The sequence below is a fragment of the Mobula birostris genome, chromosome 2 (genome assembly GCF_030028105.1).
Source record: "Mobula birostris isolate sMobBir1 chromosome 2, sMobBir1.hap1, whole genome shotgun sequence".
NCBI classification, from domain to species: Eukaryota; Metazoa; Chordata; class Chondrichthyes; order Myliobatiformes; family Myliobatidae; genus Mobula; species Mobula birostris.
Genome location: NC_092371.1, coordinates 22,595,611 through 22,619,071, shown reverse-complemented (window position 1 = coordinate 22,619,071; position 23,461 = coordinate 22,595,611). Strand labels below are relative to the sequence as shown.

At 43.6% G+C, this 23,461-nt stretch overlaps 1 protein-coding gene across 1 annotated transcript in view; it reads left to right on the top strand.

The window, feature by feature from the left end:
- LOC140185122 (tumor necrosis factor receptor superfamily member 5-like) overlaps positions 1 to 23,461 on the top strand; it is a 104,549-nt gene that overhangs the window by 68,352 nt on the left and 12,736 nt on the right. The window contains exons 4-6 of the mRNA XM_072238422.1: positions 2,111 to 2,254; positions 11,844 to 11,940; positions 20,523 to 20,584. Coding sequence (XP_072094523.1) covers positions 2,111 to 2,254; positions 11,844 to 11,940; positions 20,523 to 20,584 — 303 coding nt within the window. The remainder of the gene's footprint in view (positions 1 to 2,110; positions 2,255 to 11,843; positions 11,941 to 20,522; positions 20,585 to 23,461) is intronic.

Here is a 23,461-nt window from a genome sequence, read left to right as displayed (position 1 = left end):
AGTCAGCTGGGAGCTTAATATCCAAGGATACACGTTGCATTGAAAGAATAGGCAGGAAGACGGGGTGGCGTGGCTCGGTAGGTAAAAAATTAAATTACGTCACTAGAAAGAGGTGCCATAGGGTGGGAAGATGTTGAACCATTGTGGATGGAACTAGGGAACTGCAAGGGTGAAAAGACCCTGACAGGAGCTACCTACAGATCCCCAAATGGTAGTAAGGACGTGGGCTACAAGATATAGCAGGAGAAAGAAAATGCCTGCCAGAAGGGCAGTGTTACATTAGTCATGGGGGATTTCATTACGCAGGTAGATTGGGAAAACCAGGTTGGTGCAGCAGCTGATCACCACCTTCTCTTGCGCAGTAGGGCTGTGCCATTCATCCTGACTTGCCAGTGATACCAAGAACAATTGGAAGGTATTTTGTGACGTGTAAGTGCAAATTCAGACAGTGCATTTTGGGCTGAGTTAGAGCGAGAAGGGTTATTGTGAAGTTTAGGGGCGAGATGTCAGTGAAGGGCGTGAGAAACAGTTCAATGCTTTGGAAGTCAATGCAAGCTGTTGCAGGAGGGTCAGTGTTGAGTGTGAGGGGCTGGTATCCTTTGGATCTGCTGTGTGGTTAGGGTCAGTTGTGGGCTGACTGGTGGGGGTGGAGGGAGTTTACAGACTCGGGTGTGGGGGAGCAGTTCCCTGATACCAGCTCCTAGGTACGTGCGGCCAGGTACACCTTCTGAATCAGATTTTCAGACACCTGGGCTGTTTGAGTAGGTAAAATTTGTGTATTATTAGTGCAGAGCTAAGCAGACGTAGAGCGTGTGATTGGGGCTTGATTCATTAGGCTGAAGTTGCTGGTAATAGGCCTCTCTCATTTTCACCAGCTAGTAATGTTCAGAAATGGTTACGTTGGTCTGAAGTTATGCCCAGACTAATTAAGAGATTCCGGACAAAATTATAACACTAACGCACTAATTACAGTTGGACTTTCCCCACTATTTCACTATATTGAGAGGGAGGTGTCCCTCTAACTCTGTTCAAATGTGGACTTTTGAATGTGGCATTTTGCACCTGTTGTTTTAACACAATGACAGTGAAGAACGTTTCCCAGCTGTTTCCCAGCTTGGAGCCTGTGCAGTTTATGCATGCTGTAAAATGGTTCAGGTCAGACATAAGCTCACTGAACCAGGAGCAGCAACGCTGAATTCATGGCTCTTCCCAGAATCAGGTACTTTCCTGAGCTATTACTCTGTTACCTTTGGGAAATCAACTTGCACAACTTGCTTGATCACCTCACTATTAAACTGAGTTGTTTAGTGAGGGGCCGTTATTTTCATCTCCCAGTGTTGTTTGGTCTGTGGGAAATATCAACAAAAGTTAGACCTAGCCGAGTCTGAGCAAGCAGGAGCTGCCAAACCACACACAGACTGCTCTGTCCATCATATGTCCTGCTGCATAACCTTGCTATTTATTCTCAGAACAGGCCCTTTGGCTCATCGCATTTTGGTAAGTTAACTTATTGATTGAATAAATTACCCACTGTATGATTGAGGCCAAAATTGCCTTTTTGCTTAAACTCAAGAGATTCTACAGATGCTAGAGTTCTTGGTTCTTGATCTTGAGTCGTTATGAAGTATCCCGACCCGAAACACTGACTGTTTATTCCTCTCCAAAGATGCTGCCTGACCTGCTGAGTTCCACCAGTATTTTGTGTGTCTTGCTTAACTTTTTGCTTTCAGTTTCCTTCACAGAATCCAGTGGCTTCATTCCAAGCAGAGACAGAACAGAAAATACCAGGAATATTCAGCAGGTCTGGCAGCATCTGTGGAGAGAGACCAACCAATGTGATTGCCTCCAAACTGCCCCCTCATCTCTGAGGCAATTAAGGATGGACAGTGTATGCTGGCATTGTCAATTGATGGCAACATCCAGTGAACAAATAAAAAGAGCCGGAAAATGGATTAATTCTGAGTCCCGTGCAGGCAAAGAGGCCTAGGTATTTTAGAGTAGGGTTGGTAGTTCGAGGGAGCTGTGCCCTTGTGTTTTCATTAGTCTCTGAGATACAGACACAAGAACATTCTCAGAGATATATTGTCTAACCCAAGTCTCTATTTTTCAGGAGAGTTTGAAGTTATAAAAGCTGGTGACTTAATCAGCGATGTGGTGTGCATGTGTAAAGAAGGGAAGCACTGTCCTAACAGGGACTGTGAGGTCTGCAGGGATGATGACGTGTGCCTGCCGGGATCAGGAGTCAAAACCCCAGGTGAGCCTGAACACTGAGGACAACGGCTTAACCCGTCCCAGAATGATCTCAGAAAGAGCATAAGAATCACATTTATTGTCACTGACATACGTCATGAAATTTGTTGTTCTGTGGTAGTGGTGCAGTGTAAGACATAAAATTTACTGTACGTTATGATGAAAAATAGAATAAATAAATAGTGCTAAAGATGAATAGCAAGGTTGCGTTCATGGGTTTATTGACCGTTCAGACAGGTTGAATGACCAGGGTGATCTTTGATTTGTTTGGCTATATAATAGTTCATATTTTTATACAACATTGAAGGAGCCAACTCTTGGAGCAATCCCATCAAACCCGTTTCCCTAATGTAACCTGAAATCTCTCACATTCCCTTTAACCCCACATCTTCCTTCCACCTGCCACTCAACTGTACTCCGTTTGTAGTGACTAGTTACTCCAGTGACTTATGTTTCTTTGGGATGTGGGAGGAAACAAGGGTGCCCAGGGAGGTGTGTGTGCGGGAGGGAGGGGTTGCGGGGTAGAAACTCATGCAGTCAGAAGGAGGATGTGCAAACTCCACACACACAGACAGCATTGAAAAACAGGATTGAACCTTGGGCTGGTGGAGCTATGAGGCAGCAGCACTAACTGCTGCAATACTGCGCCACCCTCGAGTCTGTGGTGGAGGGGAATGGGTCGTTCGCTCTCCTGGTTAATGTTGTTATTACGTGTGTCACGTCCTCAACCCCAATGTGACAGGGTCTGAAGTACTCATGTGACTGACTTCACTTACTGAGTGGGTCATTGGAGAGCTCAGTCTTGACCTTGTGTGCTGTCTGTAGAGTTTGCACATCCTCCTTGTGACCATGTGGATTTTTCTGGGATTCTCCGGTTTCTTCCACATCCCTAAGTGTGCTGGTGGAATAACTGGATGCTGAAAATGACCTCATTGGGTAAATGACATAAGGAATTTGATGGGAGTTGTTAAGTACGTATAGAAAGGGGGAGAGAGAGAGAGAGAGAGGAAATAAGTTAGAAAGCTATAGAGAAATAATGGGTGGGAAATGGTATTGATGGGTTTGTTAGAATAAATAAATTAAATAGGTTTTATTAGTTACATAGGCTTATTCCCTGGCACTGAGAGATTTTGTAAAAGGTTACTGAGGGATATTGCTTGTTTATGTATTAGCCAGTGGGGCCCAGGGAGAGCCTGAGTTAAAATCAAATGGGAATGGTATGAAGGATTGCCTCCCATTGTCCAGCATAATCCAGCAATCACTATCTCCAATTTGAAAGTCTTCACCTCTGTGTCCCAAAGATAATGAGATTTCCTGATGATACGTTGCCTCCTGGGTGCCAGGGTCCGGGACATCTCGGATCAAGTCCTCAGCATTTTGAAGTGGGAGTGTGAACGGCCAGAGGTCGTGGTCCATGTAGGTACCAATGACATAGGTAGGAAGAGTGATGAGGGTCTGTAAAGTGAGTTCAGGGAGTTAGGTGCTAAGTTAAAGGGCAGGACCTCCATGGTTGTGGTCTCAGGATTGTTACCTATGCCATAGACTAGTGAGGCCTGAAGCAGTAAAATTATACAGTTTAATTTTGGCTAAGGAGTTGGTGTAGGAGGGAGGGCATAAGATTTTTGGATCATTGGGTTTTCTTCCAGGGAAGGTGGTACCTGCACAGAAGAGACAGTTTGCACCTGAACTGGAAGGGGACTAATATCCTATTGGGAAGGTTTGCTAATGCTGCATTGGGGGGGCTAGTGCTGTTGCAAGAAACATAAGTTTGTTATAGTAGGTGGTTTTATCTTTCCATGTATTGACTGAGACTCCCACACTATAAAAGGACTAGATGGGAAAGAGTTTGTCAAATGTGTTCAGGAAAGTTTCCTTAATCAGTGTGTATAAGTTCCAGTGAGACAGTGTGCGATACTTGATCTGCTGTAAGGGAATGAGACAGGGCAGGTGACAGAAGTTTGTGTAGGTGAACACTTTATATCTGCCGATCACAATACTGATCTAGCTTTGAAGTAAATATGCTGGTGTCTTAAGAGCAAAAGGATTACGAGGGACATTATTGGTCCTCTGGAATATCAGAATGGTAATCCATGTGTGTGGAGCCAAAAGAGATGGGGGAGATTTTAAATGAATTTTTTGCAACTATATTTACTCAGGAGACAGACTCAACATCTATAGAACATAGAAATCTACAGCACATTACAGGCCCTTCGGCCCACAATGTTGTGCCAACCATGTAACCTACTCGAAAAACTGCTTAGAATTTGCCTAGTGCATAGACCTTTATTTTTCTATGCTCCATCTATAGAAGTGAGGAAAAGCGTCATCAACTTCATGAACCCTATAGAGATTACGGAGGAAGAGGTGTTTGTTCTCTATAGGGAAACTAGAGTGGCAAAATTCTTATGGCCTGACAGTGTGTTCCCTCGAACCCTGCGGGAGGCAAGTGCAGAAATTACCAGGGTCCTAGCAGAGATATTTAAATCAACCTTAGCGACTGGTGAGGTACCAGCAGATTGGAGGATAGCCAATGTTGTTCCGCTGTTTAAGAAAGGCTCGAAAAGTAAGCTGGAAAATTATAGGCTGATGAGCCGGACATCAGTAGTGGGAAAGTTATTGGAAGGTATTCTAAGGGACCAGACATATAAATATTTGGACAGGCGTGGATGGATTAAGGGTGGTCAGTGTGGCTTCGTGCATAGTAGGTCATGTGTTACCAAACTTACAGAGTTTTTTGAGGAAGTTGCGAGGAAAGTGGCAGAAAGCAGGGCAGTGGATGTTGTTTTCATGGACATTAGCAAGGTATTTGCCAAGGTCCTGCATGGGTTGGTCAGGAAGGTTCAGTCACTCAGCATTCAAGGAGAGGTCGTAAATTGGATTAGACATTGGCTTTGTGGGAGAAGACAGAGAGTGGTAGTAGATGGTTGCCTCTCTGACTGGAGGCCTGTGTCTAGTTGAGTGCTGCAGGGATTGGTGCTGGGTCCTTTTTTGCTTGTCATCTATATCAATAATTGGATGATAATGTGGTGAACTGAATCAGGATGACTCCAAGGTTGGGGTGTAGTGGACAGTGAGGAAGACTATCATGGCTTGCAGGGGGATCTGGACCAGCTGGAGAAATGGCCAAAAAAATGGCAGATGTAATTTAATGCAGACAAATGTGAGGTGTTGCATTTCAGTGGGACTAGTCAGGATAGGTCTTACGCAGTGAATGGTAGGGCACTGAGGAGTGTGGTAGAACAGAGGGATCTGGGAATACAGATCTATAATTTGTTGTAAGTGGTGTCACATGGAGATAGGGTTGTAAAGTAAGCTTTTGGCACATTGGCCTTCGTATATCAAAGTATTGAGTACAGGAGAAGGGATGTTACGTTGAAATTATATGAGACATTAGTGAGACTTAATTCAGAATATTGTATACAGTTTTGGTCACCTACCTACAGGGAAGATATAAGTAAGGTTGAAAGAGTGCAGAGCAAGTTTACAAGGATGTTGCTAGGTCTGGAGGACCTGAGTTCTAGGGAAAGATTGAGTAGATTAGGACTTTATTCCTTGGAGTTTAGAAGATTGAGAGGAGATTTGATAGATATATAAAAAATTATGAGGGGTATAGATAGGGTAAATGCCAACAAGCTTTTTCCACTGAGGTTGGGTGGGCCTATATAACCAGAGGTCACAGGTTAAAGTTGAAAGGTAAAAAGTTCAAGGGGAACATGATGAGTAACTTCTTCACTCAGAAGGTTGTGAGGGTGTGGAACGAGCTGCCAGCATAAGTGGTGTGTGCGAGCTCCATTTCAAAATTTAAGAAAGGTTGAGATAGGTACATTGATGGTAGGGGTTTGGAGGGCTATGGTCCTGGTGCAGATCAATGGGAGTAGGCAGTTTGGCATGGACTAGATGGGCTGAATGGCCAGGTTCTGTGCTGGACTCTGTGACTCCATAAAAACATGAGACTGCTGATGCTAGAATCTGGAACAAGCAATAATCTGCTGGAGAAACTCAGTGGGTCAGACAAGACCCGTGGAGGCAAAGGGATGTTTGACATTTCAGGCCAGCACACTGCATCAGGATTGAGAGTGTAGAGGGAAGGAAGGAAGCCCCTTGTATAGAAGGCTATAGGATAGGGCTGGAAGGTGATCCATGGAATCTGATGAGGTGGTGGTGATGGATAGTTAAATCCAGATGGGGGACAAGGAGTATTGACAGGTGATAGGTGAGAACCTGAGAAAAAAATAGAAACTGTTAGGTTGATGGTGCCAAGGAGGGGAGGAGAGGGAAAGCAGGTGGAGACAGAGGCTGGTTGGTAACAGGAAGAGCCAGATAAGAGAGGGATGGTGGATGGGTAGAACCAGATGAGGGCCAAGGAGTTAATTGGTGATAGGTTGGAACATTAGAAAAGAAAAAGGGAATTTAAGGTTGATGGAGTCAGATGGGGGAGGGGACTGAGAGCAGGTACGAGACAGGATGGTGGGTGACAGGTGGCACCAGATAAGAGAGAGAGATGGTGGGCAGATGGAGCCAGGTAGTGGAGGGGTTATGAAAGGGAGATGGAAGCCTGGTAGGTAGGGTTGTAGGTGATGGACAGATAGAACCCAGTGATGAGTAAAGGTAATGATGGAAGGAGGGAATGAAAAAGTGCACAAAGGGAGAGAGACCTTGGGTGGACTGGTGAGGGTGGGAGAGGAACATGGGGGAGTGGGTTACTTGAAAATTGGGAATTTGGTGTTTTTGCTTGGGTTGTCAAGTACTCGTATCAGAATCAGTATCAGGTTTAATGTCACCAGTAGTGTATTTCTCATGAACTTGGTTAACTTTGTGGCAGGAGTAAAAAGCAATACATAACAATAGAGAAAATCTGTGTGAATGAATGTATATACATGCACAGTTTTTTCTCTATTTAGAATACTTATTCAAAAATATATTTGTATTAAATAAGTAATAAAAAAACAGAAATAAAAAGTAGTGAGGTAGTGTTTAATGTCCATTTAAAAATCGGATTGCAGGGGAGGAGAATCTGTTCCTGAGTTGTTGAGTGTGTGTCTTCAGGCTTCTGTATCTCCTTCCTGATGGTAGCAATGTGAAGAGGACATGTCCTGGGTAATGGGGCTCCTTACTGATGGACGCCGCCTTTTTGAGGCATCGCTCCTTGAAGTTGTTCTGGATACTACAGAGGCTAGTGCTCATGATGGAGCTGACTAAGATTACAGCTCCCTGCAGCTTACTTTGATCTTGTGCAGTAGACGCCCCCCCCCCCCCCAAATACCAGTTTGCCATGCAGCCAGTTCGAATGCTCTCCAAGGTACATCTGTAGAAGCTTGTGAGTGTTTTGGGTGACATTCCAAATCTCCTCAAGCTCCTAATGGAACGTAGCCACTGTCTTGCCTTCCTTGTAGCTGCATCGATATGCTGGGTCTAGGTTAGGTCCTCAGAGATATTGACACACAGGAAGTTGAAATTGCTCACTCTCTCCCTCTTCTGTTCACTGTATGAGGACTGAATTGTGTTTCCTCATCTTACCCTCTTTGAAGTCTACAGTCAGTTCTTTGGTCTTACAGACACAGTGCAAGGTTGTTGCTGCGACTCCCCTCAACTTACTGGTATATTTTACTTTATTGTCGCCAAACAGTTGATACTAGAGCATACAAACATCACAGCGATATTTGATTCTGCGCTTCGCGCTCCCTGGAGTACAAATCAATAGTAAATATTAAAAATTTAAATTATAAATCTTAAACAGAAAATAGAAAAGAGAAAGTAAGGTAGTGCAAAAAAACCAGGAGGCAGTTCCGGATATTTGGAGGGTACGGCCCAGATCCGGGGCAGGATCCGTTCAGCAGTCTTATCACATTTGGAAAGAAGCTGTTCCCAAATCTGGCCGTATGAGTCTTCAAGCTCCTGAGCCTTCTCCCGGAGGGAAGCTTTGCTTGAGTACGCCCTCTTGTTCATAAGCAGATTTATAGATGGCATTTGAACTATGCCTATCCACACAATTACGGGTTTAGAGAGAGTGGGGCAGTGGGTTATAAGCACACACCTCTGTGGTGCGCCAGAGTTGATTGTCAGCGAGGCGGAGATGTTATTTCCAGTCGGCACAGATTGTGGTCTTCCGGTTAGGAAGTTGAGGATCCAGTTGCAGAAGGAGGTACAGAAGCCCAGGTTCTGGAGCTTTTCGATCAGAACTGTACGAATGATGGTGTTAAACTCCAAGAATGAGGTACCAATAGTTGGCAATTGGCTTTACTGTGGCAGTAGAGAAGGTAGGCTCATCTAAGTTTGGTTTCTTTTTCAATATTTTTATTAATTATTTGCATGACAAATACAGAGTACATTATGATATTATGGAAATGGAAACAAGATTGAAATGCCCCATAACTATGTATAGTAAATTAACCATAATATTGAAAAGGTATATTTTATTCTAATCTAAAGCAAAATCAAAACCCCATAACAAAACAAAAAAAGAGAGAGAAAAAAAAACAAAAATCAGTTGTTTGGTTAAAAGAAAAGAAAAAAAATCTGACATATAGTCGTAAATTCAAACATATAATAGCCATCACCATTGCTGAACAAATCGAAAATTGTGAAAGTAGTTCCAAAAAGGTCCTCATAATGTGAAAAAATCTTGTCTAGGTATAGAAATAGATCACCTTATCTTCTCTAGATTTAAACACGACATAACATCAATCAACCAATGGGCATGAGTAGGCAGAGAGGCATCTTTCCATTTAAACAACAAAACTCTTCTCGCTGAAAGAGAAATAAAAGCCAAAATATGCAAATCATTCAGCTTAAGAGTAAAATCATTTCCTCCAACAATGCCAAACAAGGCAGTCAGAGGGTTGGGTTTAAAATTTACTTTAAAAAGCTCCGAGAAAGTTTGAAATACTTCTTTCCAAAATTTATCAAGCCGCAGGCGGGGCCAAAACATATGAATTAGAGAGGTCTCTTCGTCATTACACCTCTTACAGTATGGAGAAAAATCTGGTATCACTCATAAGTTGTTGCTTTATGCTGATGACCTTTTGCTCTACATCTCTAATGTGGAGTCCTCTCTACCCTCAGTACTCTCTTTACTTTCTGAATTTAGTCAGTTCTCAGGATATAAACTTAATCTTCATAAGAGTGAACTTTTTCCTTTGAATAATTTGATATCAGTCAAGTCTGACCTTCCTTTTAAAATTGTAAGAAATCAATTTACTTCTTTGGGTATAACAATTACTAGGAATTATAAATTTCTTTTTAAAGAAAACTTTATCACTCTTTTGGAATATGTTAAGAAGGTACTATCAAATTGGTCTCCTCTTTCTTTATCGCTGATTGGACATATTAATTCTATTAAAATGAATATTTTGCCTAAATTTTTATACTTATTTCAAGCCCAACCTGTTTTTACTCCTAAATCCTTTTTTGACTCTTTAGATTCGATTATATCTTCTTACTTATGGAAGAATAACCCCCCCCCCCCGATTAAACAAAGTTCATCTTCAGAAAACTAAAAAAAATGGGGGATTAGCCCTACCCAATTTTAGGTTTTACTACTGGGCAGTCAACATACACTACCTTACATTTTGGTTATACTACATCAATCGTGAAGACTGTCTGGTTTGGGTTTCTTCCAAAATTAATTCTATTCATAAATTTTCTATTATTTCTCTTCTTGGTTGTTCAATTCCTCTATCTTTAAGTAATTTAACTGATAATTATGTAGTTAAACATTCTTTGAGGATTTGGTTACAATTTAGAAAATTCTTTGGGTTATTTGGTTTTTCACTCTCTAGTCCCATTTTTTTCTAATTTTTTTTTAAACCTAAGTTTGGTTTCACCGATGCAGAGGAGGCCACTTCATGAGCACTGGATTCAGTAGATCAGCTTGAAGGAGGTGTTAGACCTCCTACTGTTAGAAGTGAAGGTGGGAAAGTGCCAGAGGATGGAAAGGGTTTTGTGGACTAGTGGGTAATGAAGAGTGTTCTCTTTGATAGGGTGGGGAACGCGGCTGGCGAGGATGAGAAAGGAAAGGTGGCTGGTGGTGGGTTCCTGTTGGATGATGAAAATGCAGTGCGGTTGCACTCGACCTGTGGGGTGTACCTACACTTCAGGGACTGCAGCGGTTCAGGAAGGCAGCTCATCACCACCGTCTCAAGGGCAACTAGAGCTGGGCAATAAGTGCCGGCTTAGCTGGTGACGCCCACATCCCGTAAAGGAATAATTAAAAAAAAATCAGATCTAGGAATCATTGTGTTTTTTTATGGCATTACGGTTTAGCAGATGTTTGAAATGGATTCATTGATAGGATGTGTCTATCAGTGATAATGTTGGCCAATCACACTCATTGTCAGTCGATGGTGAAGTGTTAGGCCATTCAGAGAGCATCTGATCTCTTCCTTATTCTGGGTGTTCCCCTAAAACTCACTGGAGCTTAGGTCCCTCCATATCCTCTGAGGCTCTTGGGAGGGGGGGTCCTTGGTTCACATACACTGTCAAGACCCACAAGGGCCCTGTGCTGCCTTTTGTAACAATGTACTGAATGATGAAATGTGAGCTTAGGATTTGGGAAGTTAACTCACGTATGGGGAGCATGTCCGTTTATCCTGTTCTTGGGCATTAGTGTTTCCATCCCAGGCATGAGGCAGCCACAGCTTGCTTATCAGAGCCCAGGTTCCCTGGGAGGCAGTGTGTTCCGCGATCTTGTTGCAGGCCCCATACCTGCTATCGACTGGAATGTTAAGGGAATTTTTAGCTTACAAATCAGAAACGCTCTGACATAAAAGAAAATCTTTTGCCCCATTTTGAGATAATTATCAAGCGTTTATTTTGGGCTCCTAAAGAGCAGGATAATGCTTTCTCTTTCCACCAGTATTTGGTAACAAGATGGTAGATGTTTAAGATAATTTTCACAAGAACTGGTGAAAGATGAGGAAGTCATTTCATGAATGCAGTGTTTAAATGGTTGAATGAAGCTGATAAAACATCAACAATGTGGCATGTTCAGGATCTGGGGTTATTAGCTTTGATTGACATTTTTAAATAGCTTGTTTTTGATGATGCCGCACAGTATTAATTAAATTTGGTGAGTTCTGGGGGGAGTGTAGGAACTGGCGTACATGGGCACTGGGACCTCAGTGAATTATAGGGGAGAGTAGATAGTGGTGTTGTGGTAAGATGAGTACGTAGACTGGAGACCAGCGAGTATCATGGGAGTATGAGAAATGGGACACAAGTGAGACATGGAGGATTGAGTCCCTGGTGCGTCTTGAAGGAAGGTGGGCAAACGGGGTGCTGGTGGATCTATGGGAGGGTGGGGAACATTACCTAGTGAACCAGATGCTGAAACAATGGGATTTCTGAAAAGTCAGATAGTGAATTGTTGAAGTTTAGACGAGAATTGGATAAATACTGGAAAGAAATTTTAAAAATCCATTTGCAGGGTATGGGGCCGAGCCGGAGATGACTTCTGTGGAAAAACAAGCCTTCCCACCACTTGGTCAGATCTTTTTAAAAATTTGATGTGTTGTAATAATGGATCAACACACTTGTTATGACAATAGCTGTTGACGAAATGTAATGACAGTATCTTCTTTTAATCCCTTGGCCAGGTGATCGAAAATACCAGGGCACAGTATGCGAAGAATGCAAAGAAGGATTCTATTCAAATGTGTCATCCTCTATTGAGCCCTGCAGGAAATGGACGAAGTAAGTGGAGCAGGAAGGTAGAGAGTGGTGAAGGCAGCTTTTGGCATGCTGATCTTCGTCAGTCAGGGCATTCATGGTGCAGTTGTGCAGGACACTGGGGAACTGTACTTGGAGTATTGTGTTAAGTTTAGGTCACGCTGCTATAGGGAGATGTTATCAAACTGGAAAGAGAGCAGAAAAGATGTACAAGGATGTTGCCAGGTCTTGAGGGACTGAATCATACGGGGTATTTGGACAGGCTGGGACTCGTTCTTTGAAGCGTAAGACAGAGGTCTCCAACCTTTTTTTGCACCGCGGACTGGTTGAATATTGACAATATTCTTGCGGACCGGCCGACTGGGGGGTTGGGGTGTTCAAGTAAAGTTAAACTCACCTCAACATGTCTTTTACAGTTAGGGTTGCCAAATTTCTCACTCCTAAATAAGGGACAAAAGTAGCAGTCAAATCCCGGGACACTTTACCTCAGGGAAGACTACCATGACCATGAAGCCTAGTGCGGGCACCTGTGTGCACATGTGTGAGGTGCGCATATGCGTATGTGCCGATTTTTTTCCGCAGATCGGTTTTGCCTTCATCTTCCCGACTGTCCATACATTATTTCTACTTTATATAGGCTGTGTATTTATCATATCATTCCTGCTTTTACTATATGTTAGTGTTATTTTCGGTTTTATGTGGTATTTGGTACGATTTGGTAGGTTATTTTTTGGGTCTGGGAACACTCAAAAATTTTTCCCATATAAATTAATGGTAATTGCTTCTTCGCTTTACGCCATTTCGGCACAAAAGGTTTCATAGGAATACTCTACCTTAGTGGGGGAAATACGGGAGAAGGGCGGTCCCGTATGGGACAAACCAATTTAGCCCAATATATGGGATGTCCTGGCAAATACGGGACAGTTGGCAACCCTATGTTCAAGTTCAACGATGCGTGACGGAATGAGGAAAGGTGCAGCTGACTCATATCGTTTCCTCGCGGCCCGGTAGCGCACGATTTGCGGCCGGGTACTGGTCCGCGGCCCGGTGGTTGGGGACCGCTAGCGTAAGAGAATGAGGAGTGAACTATAGAGGTTTGTATGGATAGGATGAATACATTGAGTCTTTTTCCCAAGTTTGGGGAATCAAGGACTCTGTAGAACATGGGCTTAAGGTGAGAGGAGAAAGATTTAATGGGAACCTGAGGGTTAACTTTTTTTTTATACAAAGGGTGTTATGTGAGTGGAATGCGCTATCAAAGGAAGTGATTGAGACAGGCACAATTAAAAGACACTTGGACAGTTACATGGGATGGAAATGTTTAAAAGGTTATGGGCTAAATGCTGGTAAATGGGACTAACTTAGTTTGGGGCATCTTGGTGGGCATATGCTGTTGTGTGCTGGGGCAGCAGGCTGAGGGTAGCAGACACCAACAGAATCAACAAACTCATTCATAAGGCCAGTGATGTTGTGGGGATGGAACTGGACTCTCTCACGGTGGTGTCTAAAAAGAGGATGCTGTCTAAGTTGCATACCATCTTCGTCAATGTCTCCCATCCACTACATAATGTACTGGGTGGGCACAGGGGTATATTCAGCCAGAGACTCATTCCTCTGAGATGCAGCACAGAGCGTCATAGGAAGTCATTCCTGCCTGTGGCCATCAAACTTTACAACTTCTCCCTTGGAGGGTCAGACACCCTGAGCCAATAGGCTGGTCCTGGACTTATTTCATAATTTCCTGGCATAGTTTACATATTACTATTTAACTATTTATGGTTTTATTACTATTTATTATTTATGGTGCAACTGTAACGAAAACCAATTTCCCCCGGGATCAATGAAGTATGACAATGACTATATCCCAGTTGAGCTGAAAGGCCTGTTTCTGTTTTTACAACTCTTTGCCTCTATAACTCTGATTAGCCAGGTTCAGAGACACGTTCTCACAACCCTGGCAGCATAGTTGACTCTTCGCGCCTCACGTTCCATCACCAAGACTGTACGTACCTGGTTACACATGTGACCTTCAAGGTGCTTCCATGTTTCTGTTTCATGGAGGCCAAATCTAGTCAGGCATATTTCTGTAAGCTTCAACCATGATCTTTGCCAGAAGATTCGTAATTAAGACCGTAGAACAAGGAGTGTTGGCCATTTGTGATTCTGAGTAACACTCATAAAAGTTGCTGGTGAACGCAGCAGGCCAGGCAGCATCTCTAGGAAGAGGTGCAGTCGACGTTTCAGGCCGAGACCCTTGGTCCTGACGAAGGGTCTCGGCCTGAAACGTCGACTGCACCTCTTCCTAGAGATGCTGCCTGGCCTGCTGCGTTCACCAGCAACTTTTATGTGTGTTGCTTGAATTTCCAGCATCTGCAGAATTCCTGTTGTTTGTGATTCTGAGTGACAGTTTTTCTCCCTGCCTCAGTTCTGAATGGTCTGCCTCATATTCTGTGATCCCTGGTTCTGGACTCAGCTGGGGAAACACATCACCTGCTTCCACACTCTGAGCCCATTAAGATTTACACTCCAAAGAATATAGGCCCTATTTGCTTGGTCCTTCATTGTGTGGCAAACCCACCATTCCTGGTGCCAGTCTGGTGAATCTTTTCTGCACTCCCTGTCAGATACATGGATTGTAATCTTTGTAAGTTGCATACTTTGTCTTGTGAATAAATCAGAACTATACACCATACTCTAACCCTGATATAATTGCAATGAGACTGCCTTACTCATGAATTCAAGTCTGTTTATGGTAAAAGCTAAAGTATCATTTGGCTTCCATACTACACTTGCTTGTTGGCTTTCAGTAAGTTGTGTACAAGGACACCCAAGTCCCTTTTGTATTTCAATATTTTCCCGTCTGTCGCCATTTGAAAGATACCCTGCTTTTCTGATTTGTGCACAGGTATTTTTCGATGATTTCATAATTGTTAAATAGCCTTTCAAAGACCAAATAGAGAATTCTGGAAGAGTCTCCAGAAAGAAGTTAATATCTCAAATCAAATGGAGGAAACATTGCAATAAAAAATGGTGGTTTTAATGTTACAGGGAGATTTAATCAAGAGGAAAAGTTGGGGGATTGTCAGATTTACGATCTGAAAAACTTTGAAGTTGAGTCTGGAAGTCTTTTTGGGTGCTGTTCCTTAAGTTTATACTGAGTTTAAATTAAACAGTGAAAGAGGCCAAGGACAGAGTCAGGTGTATAATGAATTTGATTAATTTAAAGAGGTTCAAAGTGAATCTGATTTGATTTCAGATGATCTGAAGCTCAGAGTCATGCTTGGCAGTGAGGTGTTCAGCAATCTGTGTTCAATCTACCTGATGTCAGAGAGTTTGAGGCTCATAATGGTGAGAAGGGATGTCCAATGGGATTGGTACTTCCTGCCAAGATTGCTTCCAGTGAGATTTATCAGATGATTCCTCAATCACTAAACTGCATTGTGTTTGTCTGTTCAAAAAAGATAAATGATTCCTTAAAAATATCATCAGATTTGAAGTGGACCTGGATGAGAAGGACTGCAATATTTTTCTGAGCTGGGATGAACCTTGATTTGGGCCCTTCAATTTATTCTTTCATTGAAGTTCTTTTCAAGATTGACTGTCATAATCGATTCCCCCACCACCAGCATTTCTCTCTGCAGGACCAGTTCCCTCAGTTGGTTAGAGGCTGTTTGCCATCTCTGATTAGGGCAGGAACCAACATGGGTAGAGTATGGTTCATAAACAACTAGCCTCCCTTAGTTAAAATCATAGGCAGAATAAGAAGCAGCATCAGACATGTGTTGTGAGATCTGTTGTTTCGTGGCAGCAGCACCGTTCAAGACACAAACAAATACGAAAAAGTCACAATAAAAATGACGTGCAAAAGAAGAATATTCAAGTTGTGTACATGGGTTCATCGACCGTTCGGAAATCTCACGGCAGAGGAGAAGTTGCTAAGTGTTGAGTGTGTATCTTCAGGCTTCTGTACCTCCTCTTTGATTGTCTAATGAGAAGACGGCATGCTCCAGTGGTGAGTTTCCTTAATGATGGTGTCCTTGTTGGTGGGGACGGTTGTGCCTTTGATGGAGCTGGCTGAACCTACAACCCTCTTCAGCACCTTTCAATCCTGTGCATTGGCGACTTCATACCAGGCGGTGAAGCAAGCAGGAGAATGAAGCGAGGGAAAGCAGCCGGCCCAGGCGGGGTACCTGGCTGGGTACTGAAGACTTGTGCTAATCAACAGGCTGGAGTGTTCACTGACATCTTTCACCTCATACTTTGGCAGTCTGAGGTACGCTTCAAGTGTGCTTCAATTATGCCGGTGCCCAAGAAGAATGTGCTAACCTGCCTCAGTGGCTCTCGTCCAGTTGCACTTACATCCACTGTGATGAAGCGCTTTGAGAGGCTGGTGTTGAAGCTTCTTCATCTCCTGTTTCAGGAGTGATTTGGATCTACTCAGATTTGCCTACCGTCAAAACAGAGCAACAGCAGATAACCTTCGTTGCCTGTTCACTCATCTCTGGAATATCTGGCCAGTGAAGGTGCATATATATTCTACACATTCTACAGATGCACAGTGAAGTATATCCTGAATGGTTGCATCACAACCTGATATGGAAGCACCAACGCACAAGGATGGAAAAGGCTCCAGAGAGTGATGGATGCAACCTAGTCCATCACAGGAAAAGCCCTCCTCGCCTTTCAGCACATTTACAAGGAGCACTGCCACAAGAAATCAGCAACCCATATTAAGGACCCTCCACTACCCAGGCCATTCTGTCTTCTCATTCCTGCCATTAGGAGGGAGGCACAGAAGTCTCAAGCCCCACACCACCAGGTTCAGAAACAGTTATTACTGGAGCCAGTGTAGGTAACTTCACTCCCCCCAACTCTGAGCTGATTCCACAACCTACGACTCATGTTCTCAGTATTATTTATTTTTCTATTTTTTTTAATATTTGCTCAGTTGTGAGATGGCACCAGTAATTTGGCGACTCTTTGTGTGCAACTCCGTTGGGAATCATCAAGTATTCCCGTTTAGGACTGCTGCAGCTGAGATCCACAGTCAGAGACATGGGGACTTGATCATTGTCTTAAGATGTTTAAAAAATCTATCAGTACTCAAAATTGTCAGATCCTAAACTGCAGACTCAGGTGGCAAGTCCAATTCTCCTTTAAAAGAATGGAAGTGTGGAAGGTGAGCCGACCTACAGGTATGATTGGAGTGCAGTGGTCTTAGGCCCCCACTCCGACTATCCTGTTGGTGAGTGTGCAGACTCCAAAAAATGAAACTGAAGACATCAGAGCAAGATTGCAGTACACCACTCTCCATAAAAGCAGGACAGCTCAGTCTTTTAAAGTTTGCGGAGGTGGAGTATGTTTTGTGATTCGGTCATTGTGGTCCACAGATATGGTGGTTCCGTCTCAATCCTTCTCACCTGACCGAGAACGTCTAGCGGTCAAATGTCCATTTTATTTGCCAGGTGAGTTTTCTGCCTTCACTCTGGTAGTGGTGTACATTCCACCTCAGGCTGGCACTGGATGGGCTGAGCCCCCATGAACAGCAGTCATGAAACAGCACACCCTGATAACTTCTTGATCATCGCAGGAAATTTCAGTCAGCTTGAGAAAGTCTCTGAACAACGACCACCAGCAAATCACCTGTTGAATCAGAGGACCAATACACCTATTCACTGTCATACCACCCTACCTGACCACCGTTATACCACCACACCTGACCACCGTTATACCACCATCAGGAATGTTTACCGTGCCATCCCACACCCACGCTTTGGAAAGTCCAATCACCTTGCTGTACTTCTACTCTTGGTGTACAGGCAGAGACCATACAACACAGTGCTAGTGATGAGGACCAAGTAAGCATGGTTAAAGAAAGTGGAAGAATGTTTACAGGACTGCTTTGAATCAGTGGACTGGACAATATTCAGAGATTTATCTTCGAATCTGAATGAATACACTACAGTTGTCACAGACTTCATCAGCTATGACCAGCTATGGAAGGTTATATTCAGAGCTCAAAAACAATTCTGGTTGAGGTTAGAGACGGAATTGGATACATGTCAGATCTGGCAGGGTTTGCAGGCCATTACTTCCTACACAGTAAAACCTAACATCCTGAATGGCTGCGATACTTCACTGCCAGATGAGCTCAACACAGTTTATGTACCCCTTGAAAGAGAGAATGAAGCTACATCTGTGCACATCCCTGCAGCATCTGGTGACCCTGTGATCTCTGTCTCGGGAGGCCGGAGTCAGAACATCTTTCAAGAGGGTGAACCCACACAAGGGATCAGGCCCTGAGTACCTGGTAGGGCACTGAAAACCTGTGCCAACCAGCTGAGAGTGTTCAAGGACATCTTCAATCTCTCACTGCTGCAGTTGGAGGTTCCCCACCTGCTTCAGAAGGGTGACCCAAAAAGAGCAGGGTGAACTGCCTCAATGACTTTTGCCCGGTGGCACTCGCACTTACTGTAATGAAGCACTCGAGAGGCGGATCACCTCACTCTTCCTTCAGTTAGTCCTGATGAAGGGTCTCGACCTGAAATGTCGACTGCACCTCTTCCTAGAGATGCTGCCTGGCCTGCTGCGTTCACCAGCAACTTTGATGTGTGTTGCTTCAGTTGGTTGGGTGGTGTGCAGCAACAACCTTGTACTCAACATCAGTAAGACCAAGGAATTGATTATGAACTTCAGGCAGGGGAAGTGGAGGGAACATATACCAGTCCTCATCAAGGTATCAGTAGTGGAAAGGGTGAGCAGTTTCAAGTTCCTGGGTATCAGCATCGCTGTAGACATAACCTGGGCCCAACATATTGATGCAAATACAAAGAAGGCACAATAGTAGCTATATTTTATCAGGAGTTTGAGGAGACTTGGTATGCCGACAAAGACTCTAGTAAATTTCTACAGATGTACAGTGGAGAGCATTCTGATCCTTTGCATCACTGTCTGGTATGGAGGGGCCACTGTGCTGGATCTGAAAAAGCTAAAGTTGTAATCTCAGCCAGCTCCATCATGGGCACTAGCCTCCCCAGCACTGAGGACTCCTTCAAAATGTGGTGCCTCAAAAAAGGCCGCATCCATCATTAAGCACTCCAGTTACCCAGGACATGCCATCTTCTCATACCTATAATCAAGGAGGAGGTACAGGAGCCTGAAGATACATGCTCAATGTTTTTGGAACAGCTTCTATCCTTCCGCCATCAGATTTCTGATTGGACAATCAACCCTGCCTCATCTTCTTTCCCTATTTTGCACTAACATAATTTTTATACAGTATATACAGCACATATTATAATTTATACCTTTTATTATTATAAATATTGCAGTATTCTGCTGCCACAAAACAACAAATTTGACGATATATGCCAGTGATATTAAACCTGATTCTGATTCTAAGTTTGTCTTCTTTTGTGCAGATTGTCAGTCGTTGCATGTAGTTTTTCATTAATACTGTTGTATTTCTTTGTTCTACTTGGAATGCCTGCAAGAAAATGAATCTCAAGGTAGTATATGGTGACATTTATGTACTTTCATCGTAAATTTTCTTTGAACTTTGAACTTCACCACAGGTCAGAAAAATCAACGGCATTTTTGTAAGAGCCTAGTTTTTACATCTGAGCTTTGCTGCCACCATGAGGCCAATGGTAGTATTGCTCACACTTTTCCCAGCAAAGGGCCTCGGCCTGAAACGTGGACCGTACCTCTTCCTAGAGATGCTGCCTGGCCTGCTGCGTTCACCAGCAATTTTGATGTGTGTTGCATCTATTCAGCAGAACGGTCCAATCACTGAGCTATCCTCAATCACCCCAAACTAATCAGAGAGCTTGCTTATGTATGGAATGATCTGCCTGGATGGTATGCAAAACAGTTTTTGACGATAACGTACAACGATAATAAACCAATTACTAGTTACGAACATAGCATAGTAGATGAACATTGCTACACAGTCAGATTACTTACAGTGATGTATGGAGCTTAGTCTGCTCTTTGTGCTGAAGTGACTGTCTTCTGCAGTTCCCTGCCCTTGGCTAGACCCTGAGGCCACTGCTGCTGCTTGCTAACCAGCAATAGACTTGAAAGTCGCTAAATGGCTGTAAGTAAGGTAGGGTTTGACTGTAATGCCGTCTTTTATCGCCTGTCACTTTGATGGGTTCCAGGGGAAGTTGAAGATCTTGGGAGAGGAGAAGTGAACTAGCTGGGATAGCTACTGCAACAAAGTCCAACCAGGCCACGCTCATTCTTATCCCTTCATTCCCTTCTCCTTTATACCCTTGTCCAGCCTCCTCCTCTATCCATCTAGACACTTTACCTCCGCCTTTTCCGAGGAACCAATCTGAAGAATTCCCTGCAGGCAGGAATGTTCCAGGTCTTACTCGTAGGCTGTGCCCAGCACCTCCTAAGGTTGGGTGCATGTGGTAATTAAATGAATCTGAATGTGAGTACTTGAACTCATTCCTGCAGGCTGCCTCTGGCAAGATGCCCCCATCCCTAACACAGTGATTTGAGCAGAGGCCAGGGCTGCCAACTGATTGGGCAGTATTTGTGGGTTTGGAGTTTGGGAGTGGTCAGAATTTGTCTCAACGCTGTTTGTTCCTTTTCAGTTGTACATCATTCGGACTGATTGAAGCTCAACCTGGCAGCTCAAAGGCCGACGTTGTCTGCGGTGAGTACCCCCACCAGCAGAAGGGGCCTGACCTTTGGATAATTGGGACCTGAGTAAAGAAGCCACATTAAAAAAAAACTACAGACACTTAAATAACAACAGAAAATACATGGGGATGTTTAGCAGATCGGGCAGCATCTGTGAAGTGAGACACAGGGGTAATGCTTCAGGTTAAGCACCTTTTATCAAAACTAGAGAAGTGAGGCAAGTTGCAGAGAGAGTTGGGAGATGGGAGGGACGATCTGTTGCAGAGCGTGGAGTAGGTGATACAGATGTTTTTTGTTGTAGTGTAGGAGAGGGAAATGACACTTGGGCAGTACTGCAAGAATGCTGCATTACTGGAGAGGGAAATGACAGTCGATGTAGTACTGCAGGAATGCTGCATTACTGGAGAGGGAAATGACAGTCGATGTAGTACTGCAAGAATGCTGCATTACTGGAGAGGGAAATGACAGTCGATGTAGTACTGCAGGAATGCTGCATTACTGGAGAGGGAAATGAATGAATGCTTTTGAATGGCAGCTCATCTGTCTGGTGAGGCAGTGCAGGTGGAAAAGAAACCTGAACCAGGAGATACAGAACATGACGCCTGCAAGAAATCTGACATAAATGAGATTGCTGGAAACACTCAGTGGATCAGCAGCATCTGTGGAAGGAGAGAAGCTGTATTAATGTTACCGGCCGGTTCAGACGTAATTGAGAAAGGACTGTCAAATGTATTGTGAATTTCCAGAGCTGGTCAGAAGAGGGAGTGATATTCATTGAATTGACTCTGATCTTTGTTGAGGTGGTGTAGGAAGTGAAGGCAGAGAACGGAGTGATGGTGAGATGGGGAATTAAAAGTGATGGGTTACTGCCATTTTTGGTTTACCAATGATTGAAAAAAGCATCATTTGACCCCTTCAGTTTGTCGGATGATTGTTTTCGTTACTTTAATGGCTAGAAGATCTATACTATTGAATTGGAAAGAGATTAATCCTACAACATTTCATATCTTGTTTAAATCTAGAAAAAATTAGAAATGTTACTTTTGACCCATCTATTAAATTTGATGAGACTTGGAGACCATTTATTCCATACTTCCACATGATGTAATTTGACCCTTGCCAAATCTATTTTGTGATTTCATTATATGGGGAGAGGAACAGAAGTGGCGACACTATTGGTTTTATCTGAGGTATCATAATAGCCCTTACTTTTCTTTTTTTTCCCCGTAGTTTTCTTTAGTTTGGGTAGATTAGTTTTTTTTAGGGGATTTTTTTTTCTTTTTCTGTTTTTTTTTTAGTGATATTTTATATTTTATGTATGCTATTTATATATTTTGTTGTTAATCTGTGTGATTTTGGGATGTTTCTAACTAAGTGTTACCTGACTGTAAACTTCAATAATTATTATCAATTAACATAATCCCAATTACTATGTACTTGCTTTTTGTAATCTGTTTGTTGTTGAAACTAATAAAAAATTGAAAAAGAAAGAAAGAAAAATAATGGGGGACTGGAAGCTCTAGGTCACTCTCATGATTACACGTAGAAGTTTTGCAAAGTGGTTGCCCTGTCTGCAACGTAGAGGAGACCACGTGAGGAGAACCATATGCAGTACACTTGATTGAGGGAACTACAAGTGAATCACTGTGTCACCCAGAACAATTGTTTGGGTAACGGGATGGTGGGAAAAGGTCAGCTGTTGCATACCCTGCCATTGCACGAGAAATCACCATGAGGCAGAGAGGGGACCAGGGGGTTGCAGAGTGAACAGCATTTTCAGATGCTGATGTGGTAGAAATTCACAGGTGATGACAAATGGAATGTGGAGGCTGGTGTGGTAGAAGTTAAGGATTGGTGGTTCCCTATTGCAGTAAGGAGAGGGAATGAGAGGAGAACTGTTGAAAATAGAGAACACTTGATTGGGACAACTCTCAACAATGGTGGAGGGGGAAGTCATGGTTAAGGAAAAAGGAAGGCAACTTAAAAACACTGCTTTGAAAATCCTCATCATCAGAACAGGTATGATGGGTTGAGGAAATGGGCAGCAGGTATACACAGAGTAGCTGTGAGAATCAGTGGGATTATAATGGATGTTGGTTATTGATCAATGAGCTAGGGAAGGAAGAAGTCCAGAAAGGGCAGGAAAGTGTCAGGTGTGGAACATGTGGAAACTGGTAGTGGAACTTTTGAGTTCTGACCAAGTGTAGAAAGCAGTACCAATGCAGTCATCGCAAACAAGAGGAAATCTGCAGATGCTGGCAATCCAAGCAACACACATTGTGTGCTGCAAATCCTGTCATGAATGTGCTGGAAAAAGAGGTGAGGCAGTGGGACTGAAACCAGTACTGCTCCACTGTCCCACAAAGAGACAGGCTCAGTCACAGCCCAGGTGACTTCCATAACTACACCTTTGACTGGGAGAGAAGCCGTTGTTCAGAAACAAGCAAGGATTGGACAGGAGGAAAATGGATGGAAAAGTGTAGACAAATCACTGTTGCTGGGGAAGAGCAGAGTGAGATAATGGGTCTAACGGAGGGCAATTGTACAAACTGAGGACCATTTGACTGCAGCTTGTAAAGGGAAGATCTTCTGAGAATCTGGAGACAATGCTCGATGTTCCTGTCAGTGTCTTGGGTCCAGAAACTGCTGGACGGGGGAGGTTAGAAGTTTAGAGTGGACGGGGGAGGTCAGAGGTTCAGAGTGGACAGGGGAGGTCAGAGGTTCAGAGTGGACAGGGGAGGTCAGAGGTTCAGAGTGGACGGGGTGGTCAGAGGTTCAGAGTGGACGGGGGAGGTTAGAGGTTCAGAGTGGACGGAGAGGTCAGAGGTTCAGAGTGGATGGGGAGGTTACAGGTTCAGAGTGGACGGGGGAGGTCAGAAGTTCAGAGTGG